General features: G+C 49.6%; 1 protein-coding gene across 6 annotated transcripts in view; it reads right to left on the bottom strand.

The window, feature by feature from the left end:
- Positions 1 to 1,555: 1,555 nt before the first annotated feature.
- The window catches only part of LOC118903859 (nuclease EXOG, mitochondrial), a 34,077-nt gene continuing 20,356 nt past the window's right edge, over positions 1,556 to 15,276 (bottom strand). Inside the window, exons 6-13 of one of the 6 annotated variants that reach the window (XR_005021879.1) lie at positions 12,315 to 12,816; positions 9,907 to 10,007; positions 9,709 to 9,811; positions 6,891 to 7,004; positions 4,147 to 4,305; positions 3,330 to 3,403; positions 3,017 to 3,092; positions 1,556 to 2,002 (exon numbers count right to left, since the gene is read on the bottom strand). Coding sequence is in view for 1 of the 6 variants with exons in the window: in XM_036869339.1 (XP_036725234.1) it covers positions 12,355 to 12,816 (462 nt within the window). In the remaining 5 variants the exon portion in view is untranslated. Of the gene's footprint in view, positions 2,003 to 3,016; positions 3,404 to 4,146; positions 4,306 to 6,890; positions 7,068 to 9,176; positions 9,424 to 9,708; positions 9,812 to 9,906; positions 10,008 to 10,994; positions 12,817 to 15,276 lie in introns of those variants that run through there. The other 5 variants (XR_005021878.1, XR_005021880.1, XR_005021881.1 and 2 more) reach the window with 5 other exon arrangements.

The following is a 15,276-nucleotide window of genomic DNA, read 5'->3' as shown; positions in this document are numbered from 1 at the left end:
TCCAGGCGGGTCCTCTTACAGCTAAACAAAGCCTAATGCAACCAAAGAATGGTGGACCCTCAGGGCTGTAAGAGCTTTGAAAAGTCACCTGGTCTCCACGTGTTCTGGTGGTGGGCTTCCCACCTCCAGCCTCCTTGCTTGGAGTCGCCCCGCCTCCGGACAACAGCACACTCAGCAAAGCAGTTTTGCAGGGGTTGGGATTTTACCCGGAGGTGAAAGGTAAGGGGGAGGAAGTAATGAGACACAACCCCCTTGGGTATTTCTTCTGGCACATTCCGTTGTAATTTACAATCCCCAAACACAACTTTTGACTTTCCAAGGCTCTGGTTGCCGGAGTAACCAAGCTGGGCATGAAGAAATCCTGCCGCCTTGGGGCCGTTTCCGTTAACAACAACTTTAAAACTGTTTCTCATGGGCACTTCATATTAACAAGGCCTGTGGGGCTGTAAATGATACCTGCCCTCTAGAAATGTCCTGGGGGAGGTAATCCAAAAAGAAGACTGTCACAAAGCCAATTTCAAGAGGTAACTTTCACTCACACTGTTTAAAAAAAAAAGCACATGACAAGATGATCGACATCCCTAATTATTATAGAAATGCAAGTCAAAGCTACAACGAGGTGTCACCTTGCATCAGAGTGGCCATCATCAAAAAGTCTACAAACAATAAATGCTAGAGAGGATGTGGAGAAAAGGGAACCCTCCTACGCTGTTGGTGGGAATGTAAATTTGTTCAGCCAATGGAGAACAGTATGGAGATTCCTCAAAAGCTAAAAATAGAGTTGCCATATGATCCAGCAATTCCACTCCTGGGCATATATCCAGAAAAAAACATAATTTGAAAAGATACAGGGACTTCCCTGGCAGTCCAGTGGGTGAGACTCCGCGCTTCCACAGCAGGCAGCGTGGGTTTGATCCCTGGTCAGGGAACTAGGATCCCGCATGCCGCCTGGCGTGCCTCCCCCAAAAAAAAACAAAGAAAAAAAAAAAGATACATGCACCCCAATGTTCACTGTAGCTATTTACAATAGCTAAGACATGGAAGCAACCTAAATGACCATCTACCAATGAATGGATAAAGAAGATGTGGTACATAGAGACAATAGAATATTACTGAGCCATAAAAAAGAATGAAATAATGCCATTTGCAGCAACATGGATGGACCTAATCATACTAAGTGAAGTAAGTCAGACAGAGAAAGACAAATATCACATGATATCACTTATGTGTGGAATCTTTAAAAAAATGATATAAATGAACTAATTTACAACACAGAAACAGACTCACAGACTTAGAAAATAAACTTATGGTTACCAAAGGGGAAAGGTGGAGAAAGGGAAAAACGAGGAGGCTGGGATTAGCATGTACACCCTAATGTATATAAAACAGATAATCAACCAGGACCTACTGTATAACACAGGAATTCTGCTCAATACTCTGTAATAACCTTAAAAGAATTTGAAAAAGAATAGGTACAGGTGTATGTATAACCAAATCACTTTGCTGTATACCTGAAACTAACAGAACATTGTTAATCAACTATACAGTGCTCCCACGTAAAGTAAGAATTAAAAGCAAAACAAAACCATGAGGACAGGGTTTAAGTGCGCTTTACTCAGCACTGCGGCCAGTCCCTCGCTCAGCGGCTGGCACGCGGCAGTGGCTCAGTAACCCTTTGTGGAGCCCGTGGAGGTGGGGGAGGCTGGGGCACTCACCATAAGCAGTAAAGGGCCAGGCCTCCCCTCTGACACGCTCCAGGTCACTACCGCTTGGAATGGGCCAGTGCAGGAGCTCCTCACTGTTCTTGAAGCCAAAACTTGGATTCTGGGTGTGGGGCCCCTTGTGTGGGTCTCCGTAGCTACCCGAAGTGGCCTGGGAGGTGTCAGGCGCATCTGGAGGGAGGCAAGAGAGGCCCTTGCGGTCACCACACCGCCACAGCTGTCACCCGGCCACTCTGGGGTGAGGCTGGGGTCCAGGTTCCATGAGGGACGGATGCCGGCTCCTGTGTCAGAAGGAAGGCATGCAGCTCAGGATCTCAGCCCTTGGCAGGGAGAGAGATGCTCCCGGACAGACGTCAGCTCTCACCCTGGGGCCAGGGCCCTGGCTGCTCCCTGCCCCGTGCCAGCCGCTCTTCCGCCTCAGCCTTGACGGCCTCGAGACTCAGTGCTGGGAGGCTGGGAGGGGCAGGGAGACAGCACAGGCACTCACTCCTACAGGCGGAGACAGAGCGGGCAGCGGCCGAGAGCTAGGAGATGCCAAAGGCCACGGCGGATGGGCTGGGGAAGCCGCAGGACTGTGTCTCCTGCCCCGCCTGCACACCCCTCCAGCGCACCGTCCTGTGCGCTGCCTGAGGGCTGGGGAAGGCCAGGCCGGCCCGCTCGCACCACACTCTCTGGCCCCCGCCCCGTGCCTGGCACAGAGAGCAGCCCCGGAATGCTGGCACAAGAGACACCCCCTCAACCCAGCCGTTCACCGTCCACTGGTTCACCTGGATCCTCTCCTCCATTTGAATCCTTCCTGCCCTTCTGTCCTCTTAGGTCCCCGGCTCCTATTCTCACCCCCAGTCCCACCTTCCACTCTTTGTTCTTCTGGAAGGACGTCACCTACATGAGATCCTCGCCTACATGGAGAGGCAGGTGCGGATTCACACACATGCACGCTCAAGGCACAGTAACCAGGGTCCGTGTTGGGGAGCGAGCAGGGCGTGACCACAGGGAGATGCCTGAAATCCTAAGAAGGAACCTCAGGCTTCCTGTCCCCACCGCCCTGGACCAGGGGCCTCAGGACATTCCCAGGGACAGAGGCAGGCAGACAGGCCCGAGGTGGGGGCCGAGGGGTTTGGTCCAGAAATGACACTCAAAGCCTGGCAGCTGCCAAGCTCTGTCTCAGGGGATCCTGGGGGGACCCCAGAGGGACCCCGGGGGCCCCCACCCAAGGCGCCGCTCTCCTGTGGGTGTCCCAAGTCAGCCTGAAGGGCAGGGGACAGGGACAGGCCAAGCCCAAGCCCAGCACGTACAATCACCACTCCGACAAGCACTTCCTCCCAGGCCAGTTCACGGGGCTGGCATCCACGGGCAGCTGCCAGGCACCTGCTGCCGGAGAGAAAAGCCCCATCACCCCAGCGTTCGTGGAGGGAGGCGCCAGCTCGGATTCCAGAAAGGCGTGCAAGTCGAAGCAGAGCCCCCCTCCCCGGGTGTGGGCTGACCGGCGGCGGTACGTCCTGCCCTCCCACCCCGCTGTCCTCCGGCCCGGCCTCCGTGGGGCTGAGCTTGCCTCCTGTATTTGCTCTTGGAGCCGTGTCTCCTGGGGACCGTCTGTCTGCCACTCACCCTGTTGGGCTGCACTCCCTCTTCCTGGACAGCCAGGGACCAGGCTGCTTCTGCCTGCAAGGCTATGGGAGGTGCTGCAAAGACAGAGAACGGGGAGGGCTTGACCAAGAGGAGAGGCCGGCTCGACAGAGATAATTGGGCCTCCTGTATCCTGTATCAATCCATCACATTTATAGTCTTCTCTCCAGACAGGAGACAACGAGGAAATGACAAAAGCCAATAAGGCCAATAAATAAAGGGTAATGGAATACCCAGTACGGGCAGCCCATCCCCTGAGCCCCAGAGCCGGGAGCAGGGCCGAGCCCTCCCCCGTGTCTGTCTTGACTTCAGCCACAGGCCCCAGGGACAGGTAACAGCCCCCATGGGGTTTTCAGCTGGAGCTCCAGCTGCGCAGGCCAAAAACCCTGGCATCATCCCTACCTCCTCTCTCTCACACACCCCACATCCAATCCAGCAGGAAATCCTGCCGGCTCTGCCTTCAAAATATATCCCAAATCCGACCACTCCTCAACACCACCATTGCCATGCTGGTCTGAGCCACCAACGCCTCTTGCCTGGATTCTTACAAAGGCCTCCTGGTTGGTCCCTGGCCCAGACCGTTCTCAACACAGCAGCCAGTGGCGTCTATTAAAAGGCAAGTTGCACAGAACCCCCGAGTGGCCCCCATCGCACTCAGAGAACAGCCTGAGCCCTCTGCAGCCCCCCAATGCACCCCGCTCCCCAGGGCCTGTCTGAACCCGTCTACAACCCCGGCTCTTACTCCACTTCAGCCACACCAGCTCCTTGCTGGCTCTTGCCCAGGCCGTGCACGCCTCACCTGAGGGCTTCAGCAGTGGCTGTTCCCTCTCTGACACAGTCTTCTCCCAGAGAGTGCATGGCTCCCCTCTTTCCTCGGATGTCACTTTCGCAATGAGGCAAGAATGACCATCGTACTTTCTATCCTCTCCAGCCACTGTTTGTATACTTAGATCAGGTTCTGTGGGGTATAATTTACACGTAATAAATTCACCCTTTTTATTTTTAAGATCTTAGCCCTTGTTTCTTTCTTTCTTTTTTTTAATATTTATTCATTTTGCTGCGCTGGGTCTTAGTTGCCGTGTGTGGGATCTTTAGTTGTGGCATGCGAACTCTTAGTTGCAGCATGTGGGATCTAGTTCCCTGACCAGGGATCAAATCTGGGCCCCTTGCATTGGGAGCTTGGAGTCTTAGCCACTGGACCACGAGGGAAGTCCCAAAATTCACCCTTTTTAAATGCACAGTGTGGTGAGTTTTGACAAATGTATAAGCAGTATAACCACCACCAAAATCAAGATATCAGATATTTCCATCACGTCCTCATGCTCCTTTACATTCAACCCCTTTCCCAACCCCAGTCCCTGGAATCCACTGAGGTGTTTTCTGTTCCTGTAGTTCTGTTTTCTGGAGCATTCATTTGAATGGAATAATACTGCATGTAGCCTTTGTGTCTGGCTGCTGTCACTTAGCATAATGCATTTGAGCCTCATCCATGTTGCCGCCTGTGTTGATTTGTTCCTTTTTATTGCTGAGAGGTACTCCATTAAATGGATGTACCATGGTTAGTTTTGCATTCAATAGTTGATGGACTGGACATTTGGGTTGTTTATAGTTTTTTGCCATCAGGAATAAAGCTGCCGCTATCAACATTGTGTACTTGTGTTTGTGTGATCATATGTTTTTATCTCTTGGGTAAATGCCTAGAAATTTAGTTTCAGGGGACAACTAATCAGTTTCATCTGATCAGTGTATGTTTAACTCTATAAGAAGTTGTCAAATATTTTCCAAAGTGGTTGTTCATCATTCATTCCCACCAGCAATGAGAGTTCCAGTTGCTCCATATCCATGCCAACATTTGGAATTGTCTTTTTTTTTTCCTTTAATTTTAGCCAATTGCGTGGGTGTATCCTGTAATTTTAATCTGCATTTCCCTGATGACTGATGATGACAAATGATGTTGAGCATCTTTTCATGTGCTTATTAGCCATTCCTATATCCTCTTTGGTGAAATGTCTGCTATTGTTTTTAAGGAGCTCTAAAGAAATGCTTTCTATATTAATACATATGTCACCATCTGAAGGAGCAAAACTCCCTGTGCAGTGTGACAACATTCCATCGCTCTGCATGGGCTTGCTGTACCATCTGGAGAAACTGACCTCACTGTTCTAGTCTCCCTTTTCTCATCTGTAAAATGGGCATGACAATACTTACCTCCTAGCGTAGTGTGAGGATTGTATAAACTAAAACACAAAAAATTTACAATAATCCCTAGTACACAGTAAGCACTTAATAAATACCCAGCATGATAATGATGAGCATGATTACCAGCCCCCATGTGACTTGTTCATGCCAATCCAATTTCCCTCTTCCAGAGCCCTGTGTTTTCATCTGTAAATGGTTAAGGACAATCTCTAAGTCCCTTCCACAATAACATCCAATGATTTCCTGAACTGCTCTCTGTTTACTGACACACCCCTCACAGGTCCTCCACCTAGGAGCACCCCCCAATAGCCACCCACCCCCGGGACACTAGTTACACACACAATGCAGCAGAAAGCTCCCCGCAGCCCGTCCTTCCTGACGCACAGAATGGCCTAGGCCCCAGCTCCTCAGTCACCAATGAGAGGGACCATGAGAAGCTGGAAGGACCAGAGGGGACAGTGAAGACTGAGGAAGAGCTGGGAAGGGCAGATGGCGCCAGGCAAGACCAAGGAAAGTGGGGAGGTAGTGTGGCCTTTCAGGGACTGCATCCCCTGCCCCGCAGTGGCCCCGCATGCCCTCCTCTCCCTCCACGTCCTCTCCCTAGCTCAGCTCCAGAGCTCGGGGTGGACCAGGCCCTCCGTCAGCCCCATCCTCCCCGCACCTGACCTCTGGGGGAAGCCGGATCCCCAAGGGAGTCCCTCCCTGGGGCTGTGGGGCAGGGAGGACAGGAGTGTTGGGAAATCAGTCCACACAGACCTGGGCCTGGTGCCAGGGTGCCACAGGGAGTAGGAGGAGGTGATGAGAGAAGGGGGCTGGCCAGCAGGGCCCAGGCCACTGGCAGGACGGGCCACAGGTGGCGACTGGGGAGCTGAGGGACAGGGAGGCTGGGGGAGTGGAGGGCGTCACAGGGGCTGGGGGCCTGGGGGTTCTAGAAGCCCAGAGCAGGGAGACTAGCAGAGGCCAGAGGAACGGCTGGGTCGGGGGCTGAAGCTCTGGCCTTCCCACCCCCAGTCCTCCACTTGCACTAAGCGGGCTCTTTACGCCCACTGTCAGCCCCTCGATTATGGGCAGCCCGCCCAGCCCTCGCCACCCACCTGCTGCAGAGCCCCCCGTGCCAATTTCTCTGCTCCTGTGCCCCAGCTGAAGACCACCTGGCCCCATGTGTCTCCTTCCCGCCAGCCCCAGCTGCTGCGTGACCACCCTCCTCCTCCTGTAGAGACTCTGACGTCTGCAGGATAGATAAAAACGGAGCAGTGGGGCCACAGCCTGGCCTGCGGGCCTGATGGCAGCGGGACTCCCCAGGCGCGAGTGACAGGAGGCCCCGGAGCCAAAGGGATCCCTTACCTCACTCCCTCACTCCTGCTAAGTGATGTCAGCCTACACACGGGACCAGCTGGGGAAACCGAGGCATCTGTCCATTCTTCCTTTAGCAAACATGTGCTGAACATCTCCCAGGTTCTGGAGTTAAAAAAGTGAGCACAAACAGAGGAGGCCCATGCCCTCATGGAACTCAAGGTCATCCTGGGGAGACAGACACTAACCTCAAAATCCACAAACCAGGGCTCTTTATAATTACAAAACAGTGAGGGTGTGGGGTGGGACAAAGTACAACGAGTACGAATATCCAGGGGCGGCATCAGGGAAGACCTCTGATGAAGACATGGCATTTGTGTTGACTGAGGTGGGTGTTGCCAGGCAGAGAGAGGGAAGGGTCGCAGCCTGGTCCAGAAGGGAAAGATGGCCCACGTGGCTGGCATGGGAGTGAGGGGGAGCCAGGAGCGGAGTGTGGACGTGACCCAGGGGCACACAAAGAGGTGCCTTGTTGTACTTGCTTTTTTATTATTTGCGGGGAGGGGCACGGTTGCCATCTGGGTTTGTACTTTAGAAAGATCCCACCTCTTGCTATGAGGGAAAGATCTGTGGGGCATAAGAATAGATGAGGGGAAACAGGTCAGGTGGTCTCTGTAGGGAGAGATGACGGGGCTTGGACTAGGATGGGGACAGTGGAGGGTGAGAAACTTGGGAGCAATTTTGGATGCAAAATTGGGGGACAGAGCACCCAAGAGTGGGTGGAGGCGCCTCTGGTCTCTGACTAGGACAAGGAAGGTGCCACGAGAGTCAAGAGGCCTCCTCAAGGCCACCTCCTTGGCTGGCCCTCAGGCCTCCTACATGTGGCCCAAAGAGTACTTGGCAAGCAGGATGGATGATTCATTGGGGACCTATTCTATTTAATAATTAATTCTCCACTATGGAGAAGAGTATGAAGGCTCCTTTTAAAACTAAAAATACAGCTACCATATGATCCAGCAATCCCACTCCTGGGCATATATCCAGAGAAAACTCTAATTCGAAAAGATACATGCACCCCAATGTTCAATGCAACACTATTCACAATAGCCAAGATATGGAAGCAACCTAAATGCCCATCAACAGATGAATGGATAAAGAAGATGTGGTACATACAGACAATGGAATACTACTCAGCCATAAAAAAGAACAAAATAATGCCATTTGCAGTAACATGGATGCAACTAGAGATTATCATAGTAAGTGAAGTCAGACAGAGAAACATACCATATGATATCACTTATATGTGGAATCTAAAATATGACACAGATGAACCTACGAAACAGAAACAGAATCATGGACATAGAGAATAGACCTGTGGTTGCCAAGGGGGAGGGGGTTGGGGGAGGGATGGAGTGGGAGGTTGGGGTTAGCAGACGTAAGCTATTATATATAGAATGGATAAACAACAAGGTCTACTGTATAGCACAGAGAAGTATATTCAATATCCTATGATAAACCATAATGGAGGGCTTCCCTGGTGGTGCAGTGGTTAAGAATCCACCTGCCAATGCAGGGGACACGGGTTCGAGCCCTGGTCCGGGAAGATCCCACATGCCACGGAGCAACTAAGCCTGTGTGCCACAACTACTGAGCCTGCACTCTAGAGCCTGCGAGCCACAACTACTGAGCCCATGTGCTACAACTACTGAAGCCCACGCACCTAGAGCCTGTGCTCTGCAACAAGAGAAGCCACCGCAATGAGAAGCCCGTGCTCCACAACGAAGAGTAGCCCCCGCTCGCCGCAACTAGAGAAAGCCCGTGTGCAGCAACGAAGACCCAATGCAGTCAAAAATAAATTAAATAAATTTTTTTAAAAACCCATAATGGAAAAGAATATAAAAAAATAATGTATATATATGTGTAACTGAATCACTGTGCTGTACAGCAGAAATACAACATTGTAAATCAACTATACTTCAATTTAAAAAAAATAAAGTAAAAAAACAACAAAAAAAGTGAAGTGCTGTATCTACAACTTACTTTTTTTTAGACAATGATTTACTTTTAAATGGTTCAAGAAAAGAACACCAATGAGACACAATATTGAGGGAGGGCATTCATTCACTGCACTTTCAACTTTTCTGAAAGCTTGAAATTATTCAAAATAAGATTGGAGGGGGGGCGGATTAAACTCCCTAGGCTACTCTGACATGAGCCAAACATGAGGCGCACTGGACAAGATGACCCCTCCTGTACCATCTAGCCTGAGAGCCTGCCTACTGAGGCTCTGCGTTCGGGCGAGGTCCCAGCAGTGTGGCATTAGGCCACATTGACCCCTAGAGGTGCTGTGCACTCAGAGGGGACCAGTCCTTGGCCAAACTGTCAAGTTCAAGAACATGGAAAAGAAGCCCATCCAAGCACCCCATGTCCCCTGCCTCAAATTATACAGAGTGTGGTACATCCCACTTGGCCCTCTGATGACCTGAGGGTTGGTCCCTGGAGGTGGGGGTGGACTGGAAAAGCAGCACTGGATCCCCTGATAGACCATCTCCATACGACATCCAGAAAAGCAGGCCAGATGGAGAGGCTGGGCATGGATGTGGGCAAGAGCAGGGGTTCCGTGGTCGATGTGACGCCACCCCTGACCAACTCCACCAGAATGAATTAGAGGCTCAGGGAGGAGAGTGAGGGCCCAGAAAGGGGAAGGGCACACAGGGTGGACATGGGAGGGAGTTAGCAGGGAACAGAACAGCAGACCCTGGAGTTGCGGATGGGCTGCTGACAGGAAATTTGAGATTTGTCATGTTAACGCCAATGACATTTATGGACTCACGATCAAGGCAGGGAACACAGGCGACATGGTAATACTCACAGTCACTCCAAGAGCAGGGCTGTGGGCTGAGCCCAGCTCTGTAGGAAGCCATTCATTCCCTCAAGATCAGACTCTGTATCTCCTGCTGGCTCTATCCTAAGTCCTGAAGGAGGGACGGAGGTTTTCAGTCGTTTGAAGATGGAGGCACAAGGGCAGAAACACTCACAGGTATTTAAGGGGCTAGCACACCCATCCTACCTTTGCCACTTGTGGAAGGCCCCCCTTTGCTGCATACGATATAGGCGAAATAGTCTCAATCCATAGACCAAAGAGCCTGAAGTCTCGAAATAAAGATGTTACTGCAGGTGGAGAGAGATTAGGGAGTGAGTCTCTCGCCCCCAGAGGGGGATCCCAGCAGCAGAGCCCCCGAAGCCTGGTCCTTCTCCCTCAACAGCCTCCCTCAGACCAGGGGCTCCCTGAGCATAAACAGAGTGGAAGGCAGAGTCCCAGGTGCAGCCTGAGACCGCGGCAGGACCCGGAGAGGGCCCGGCTGGATGGTGATTGGCTCAGGTCAGTAACGAGGTGCTTCTTTGACCAGAGGGACACACCTGATGCTGGGGGGAGGCCTAGGGCTCTGCTGCGTCTGAGTCCAAGTACTCAACAGTCCCGCGGGGGAGACGGAAGTGATCTGATCCAGAGGAAAGTCCTGAGCTCTACCCAGTGTTTACATTTCAGTTTGTTTTGGAGGGACTCTTAGTGGAAGTGTTGAGACAACAATTCAAGTATCACCTGTTGTATACCAACAAAACTTCTACATATAATAATGAGGATTGGGAGACTGCATTTTTTTTTTTATTATAAGTAGTTATGTCTTTTTCACAATGACTAGGTAGCATTTTTCATAGGAACTAAAAATGTGTTAAGACACTTTAATTTACTGATCTAAAAATCAAGACTTTCTACCATCGAGGTGGAGGCACAGGAGTGAGAACAGCATGGGAATAACCCCAAGGCTGCTGGAAATTCAGGTCAGAGGAGAACGTAGTGACAGGCCCGGGGGACAGCGGACGGGGACTCACCTCTGGAGACGGGCAGTAGGACCCCTCCCACAGAGCCGCCCTCGGGCTCCTGGAAAAACACCCAGACCCCACTGTCACCTCTCCAACAAGGAGAGAAAGTAACAGATATTTTTGGTCACAGTGACATTTTGGCTCTTTCTCCCTGAGAAGAAAAAGACCGGCACAAGCTAATTGGGGAACAGTGAGATAAAACAGGCCAGTATTAACCGGGCTGAAGTGTTCTGACCCCCCAACTTCTTGTTTACCCAAATAAAGCAGAACAAGATCAACCATTCTCATCTTACCTTTATCTTAACACCTTGGCATGTCTGTTAGAGACAAACACAAAAACACCACAAAAACTGTTCTGGTAACACCACTTGGAAAGACAGTACTGATAGGACACAGTCAGACAAGTTCCTGTGCTCTATTTGAAGATATTTTACTGCCTGCACTTATGACAGCCCATGAAAGGATTCCACGTAAACCCAAATCTAGAGATCTGGCTCAGAAAAACAGCCACTGTTTCCCCCAGGGGTAACTGTCTTTGGGTCTTTGGGCCAACCAGGTAGGCAGGCACAAAGGCGAGCAAGCCATGAGCTGGTGAATCTGCGGGCAGAGATTCACAAAAAGCCCATCTGCAAAGCAAGAAACACGTCAATTCGGCACCAGCCAGTCACTAGAAGAATTGCATTTCTGAAGGCAAGTAGGGACTCAGGTAAGCCCCATAAAGCACTGTCCTCTAACGTTCAAATACCTGTGATTGTTTCTTCCCAAAGAACTTAGGAGAGTTCAAGTCAGAGAACATTAAAGTCCCTATGGCTCGACTGCAGACAGGAAACCAGAGCCCTCTTACCAAGCAGGCCCCAGGATCACAGACACCCACAGAAGTATGTCTTTGAGCCTCTGTGTCAGGGAAGATTTTAATGTACCCCATGTTATATGCCTCATTCCTTGTGGATTACTTCTTTGGGAAGATGAGCCTTGGGCAAAATACTTCAGCTCTCTAAGCCTCAATTTCCTCATGGGTAAAATGAGGATAGTGGTATTTCCCTCAGAGGGTAGTTGTAGGATAGTACATGTGAAGCACTTAGCTTAGTATACAGAACACACTAAGTGAGCAGAAAATGTAGTTGTTGAGTGCTTTTGCATAACAGAAGAGGAGGAACAGCAGGTCCATGAGAGGAGGAACAAGAAACAAATATATAATACATGTGGTCAGGATAATTCATAGAGGTTATCTAAAAGCCATCTCTAAGACCAACTCAAGTCCAAGGGAAAGAAAACGTACAATCTTGGGTTCCAAGAAGGCTGAGCAGATAAATCAAAGACACTGTACGATTTGGAGGCAGAAAATAGAACGCCTTCACATACAATACATCCAGAGGGACACGCACACAGCGTCATCCCGCAGACACAGCCCTCCTGTTAACTTGACACAAGACCAGCCTGTGATCTGCAGGCATTAACAGTTTCCTTAGTTTCCCACGTCAAATAAAATACCAACCAAAACATCTGACATCTTTTGATGAGAAATTTAGTCTAAAATTTAGGATTCCATCATTTTAAAACAAAGCCACTAAAATACAGTATCTGAAGAGGCCGCACCTGCTTCATTACAGATGACATCACGCTTCTGAGACGTGAACTACGAGGACTTTCCCTCCAGGACTCCTGACTGCTCCTGAGCTTTAAGTTCTTCCAGTTTCTTCTCGTAGCGAGTCATGAACTCCTCATCAGGTTCAATGCCTGCGTTCTGCAAATTTTCCATGACCTTTTCCAGTCTGTGTACCGATCGGGCTCCTTCAATCTTTCTTGTGCTCAGGTACAGAGTGAACTCCCTGAAATCCAGGAGCTTACAGGTGTCCACCGAGCAGATGTTCTTGATGTCACTAGTCCTATCCAGATGAGGGAAAAACACCAGTCCTGACAACTTCTCCAGCTCCTGCAGGCTCACCTGGAACTCACTTAATTGGGGCTGGAAGCCAATGGCCTTGTTGGGCACCACGAAGGCCCCTAGTGCCAGGGGCTCAGCAGACCTCGGGCTTCTGCGCGCCAGGATCACCTTGTAGAGGTGGGAGGGCACCGCCACATTGTCCTCGCCGATCACCTAAAAGCAAAGCAGCCATATTTGCAATGCTAATCTGCACTAGCAGGTCCCAAATTTTTCCTGAAAAGCTTTAAGATGCATTTCTGAAAATGTACTTACAAACTACCCCACCCCACCCCCAGTGGATTTAAATTCAGCTGCCAAAGGTAATAATAAACCAAGACACAGATTCACAGAGAAGATGAGCATTTAACAGGTAGATTCTGATCGTCTTTAAAGCAATGCCACCCCAAAGAGCAGGGGTCCCATTCTCTGCTCCGTCTGTAGGACAAAGGGATGTCAGGAGTGAGTCCTGGGTTTTTTAATGGACAAGAAAAGCTGTCACCTTCTCTCTGTCTCATAATCAGAACTTCTGGTGCTTCTAACATTCAAAGGTCAAAACGGCCAGCTTGGGGAACTCCCAGCTCTAGAAATAAAAATATGGCCTTAGTTTACCAAATTCACTAGGGAGCTAAACAAACAGCCTTTCAAGAAGCACCCAGACACACCACATCAGTATTACCATCTCCAGTATCACCTAGACTGTGGCTCATTTTTTAAATTACATTAGGTAAATGTAAATGCTGTTTGCTCAGAGTTCTGCACACTCTTGGGTCTGCTCTCAAACACAGAACTTCTGAATGTGTCATCAAATCAAACACTTTGGAAAGGTATCCACACAACGAAAAAGCCAGAGCCAGGGTCAGGCCTGAAAACAACTTGGTTGCCTGTGTAGGTTGGCTGCAATAATGAAATAACACTGTTATGAAACCTTTTCAAATTTCCTTCCAATTGGCTTAGAAGCCATTATCTATTTTCTGGAAAAGAAAAAAAATGAATGTCCACTTCCTTAATGGTCTCCAATAAAATGACACAATCTAACTACAATAAGCTTGGGGTACTACTGCTCCTCCCGGGCCCGCCCTTCCTCGGCAAGAGGCCTCCCTCCCAGGCCAAACCCGCTTGCTGTGGGAGGCCCCACTGGGAGCCCAGATAAGGCAGAGGGATGAGAGCTACAGAGGATTCTCTTCTGCTTTTCCCAAGCTCCTACCTACACGGCGCACAGCCTAACAACTCCGAGGCCATCTGCTGCCTAACACGCAGGGAAGTCCCACCGCCAAGGCCAACTGCAGGGCTGCGGGGAAGACCCATCATTCCACAGGAATGATCTCTATAACTGCCTTGGAAGTTAGTGAAAGTGGTTGGTCAGGGTGCAGTTTAGAGTAAGGTTTATGAAACTACACAACCCCCTCCAGCAAGTCATTTATGCGGCTGGGAAAATAAACATGCCCTTCAAGACAAAAAAACATACTGAAAGTGAACACGATGGAGGGTCACAACTAGCCCACAGATCACCAACAGATGTTAACTCAACACTGCAGCTCAGAGGTCCTGCGCCCGGCACTGCTGGAAATACCGAAAGGAATAAGCTTTAAAGTAAATGCAGCTGGTGCTGCTCTCAAGAAGCTTCCCATCCAGGAGAGGAGACAACACCCACAGCCTTCACTGCAGGCAAAATGTGGTGAGACCCTGATACAGAGCAGCAGCAGCGCTGAGGGGATGGCTGCAGCTGAGCCACAGTTTACAAGGTGGAGGTGGGGTGGGGGGAGGTTAAACGGGCTTCAGGTGGTCCAGGCACTAACTAGCTGGGGAGCCAACAGTTAAGCAAATCCTTGGTACCCCCTGGTGGACACCCTCCATCACTGCAGCACAGATCTCAGACTCCAACTGTCAGGAGACCAGTCACTTGATTATTTTCTCTCCTCATGGACTCTTTGTCTACAAATGACAACTCTCAAAAATAATTAATTGGTTAGGCCATGTGCTGCCAACCAGAGCTTCTAACCAGGTTTATTAAATTCCAGCCAAAAGTAAAGAAGCTTGGCATTTTAAGATTCATGGCTTTACCTCATGGAAATGTACCATTTCTATTAGATTTTCAAAAACTCTCACATAGCTAGAGGACCTCTAATATTACTTTTGAGAAACCTCATGGACACAGAAATTCCTACTAAGAACCACAAAGTGTGACTCTTCCACCCATGACGGTCTCACAATATTTCAACAAAGGGGCCATAAAACACTATTCCCAGAAATAAAGAGAATAATGGAAACCTTAGCCACTATCTGTCTTCTCTGACTCTGTCTGCTTTGTTTTCAGGAAGTAAATATCTTTAATCTGCCTAATATCGGAACCAGTCCTATTTGGAAATTCAGAAACCTCATTGTTTCTTCCTTGAATTTAAAACTTAAAATCAAAAAAATCCTGAAATATTTTAAAGCTATCTTCTCTGTAAACAACTCAACCTACATAATAAATTCTTCCCACTTTCAGGAAAACTGGAAGACTTTCAGAAAATGTTTCTAGAAACTAGGGTACTGAAGCAGAATGGTTCAGCAGATTGAAACCCCACAGACCTGAGGCTTTGCATGAAGTTGCAAGTCACAGCCACTGGTATCTTCTTTTTTCATTCATAAAAT

Source organism: Balaenoptera musculus, chromosome 11 (genome assembly GCF_009873245.2).
Source record: "Balaenoptera musculus isolate JJ_BM4_2016_0621 chromosome 11, mBalMus1.pri.v3, whole genome shotgun sequence".
Taxonomy (NCBI): domain Eukaryota; kingdom Metazoa; phylum Chordata; class Mammalia; order Artiodactyla; family Balaenopteridae; genus Balaenoptera; species Balaenoptera musculus.
The sequence above is the reverse complement of the archived record's forward strand: the minus strand, read 5'-3'. Positions and strand labels throughout refer to the sequence as shown.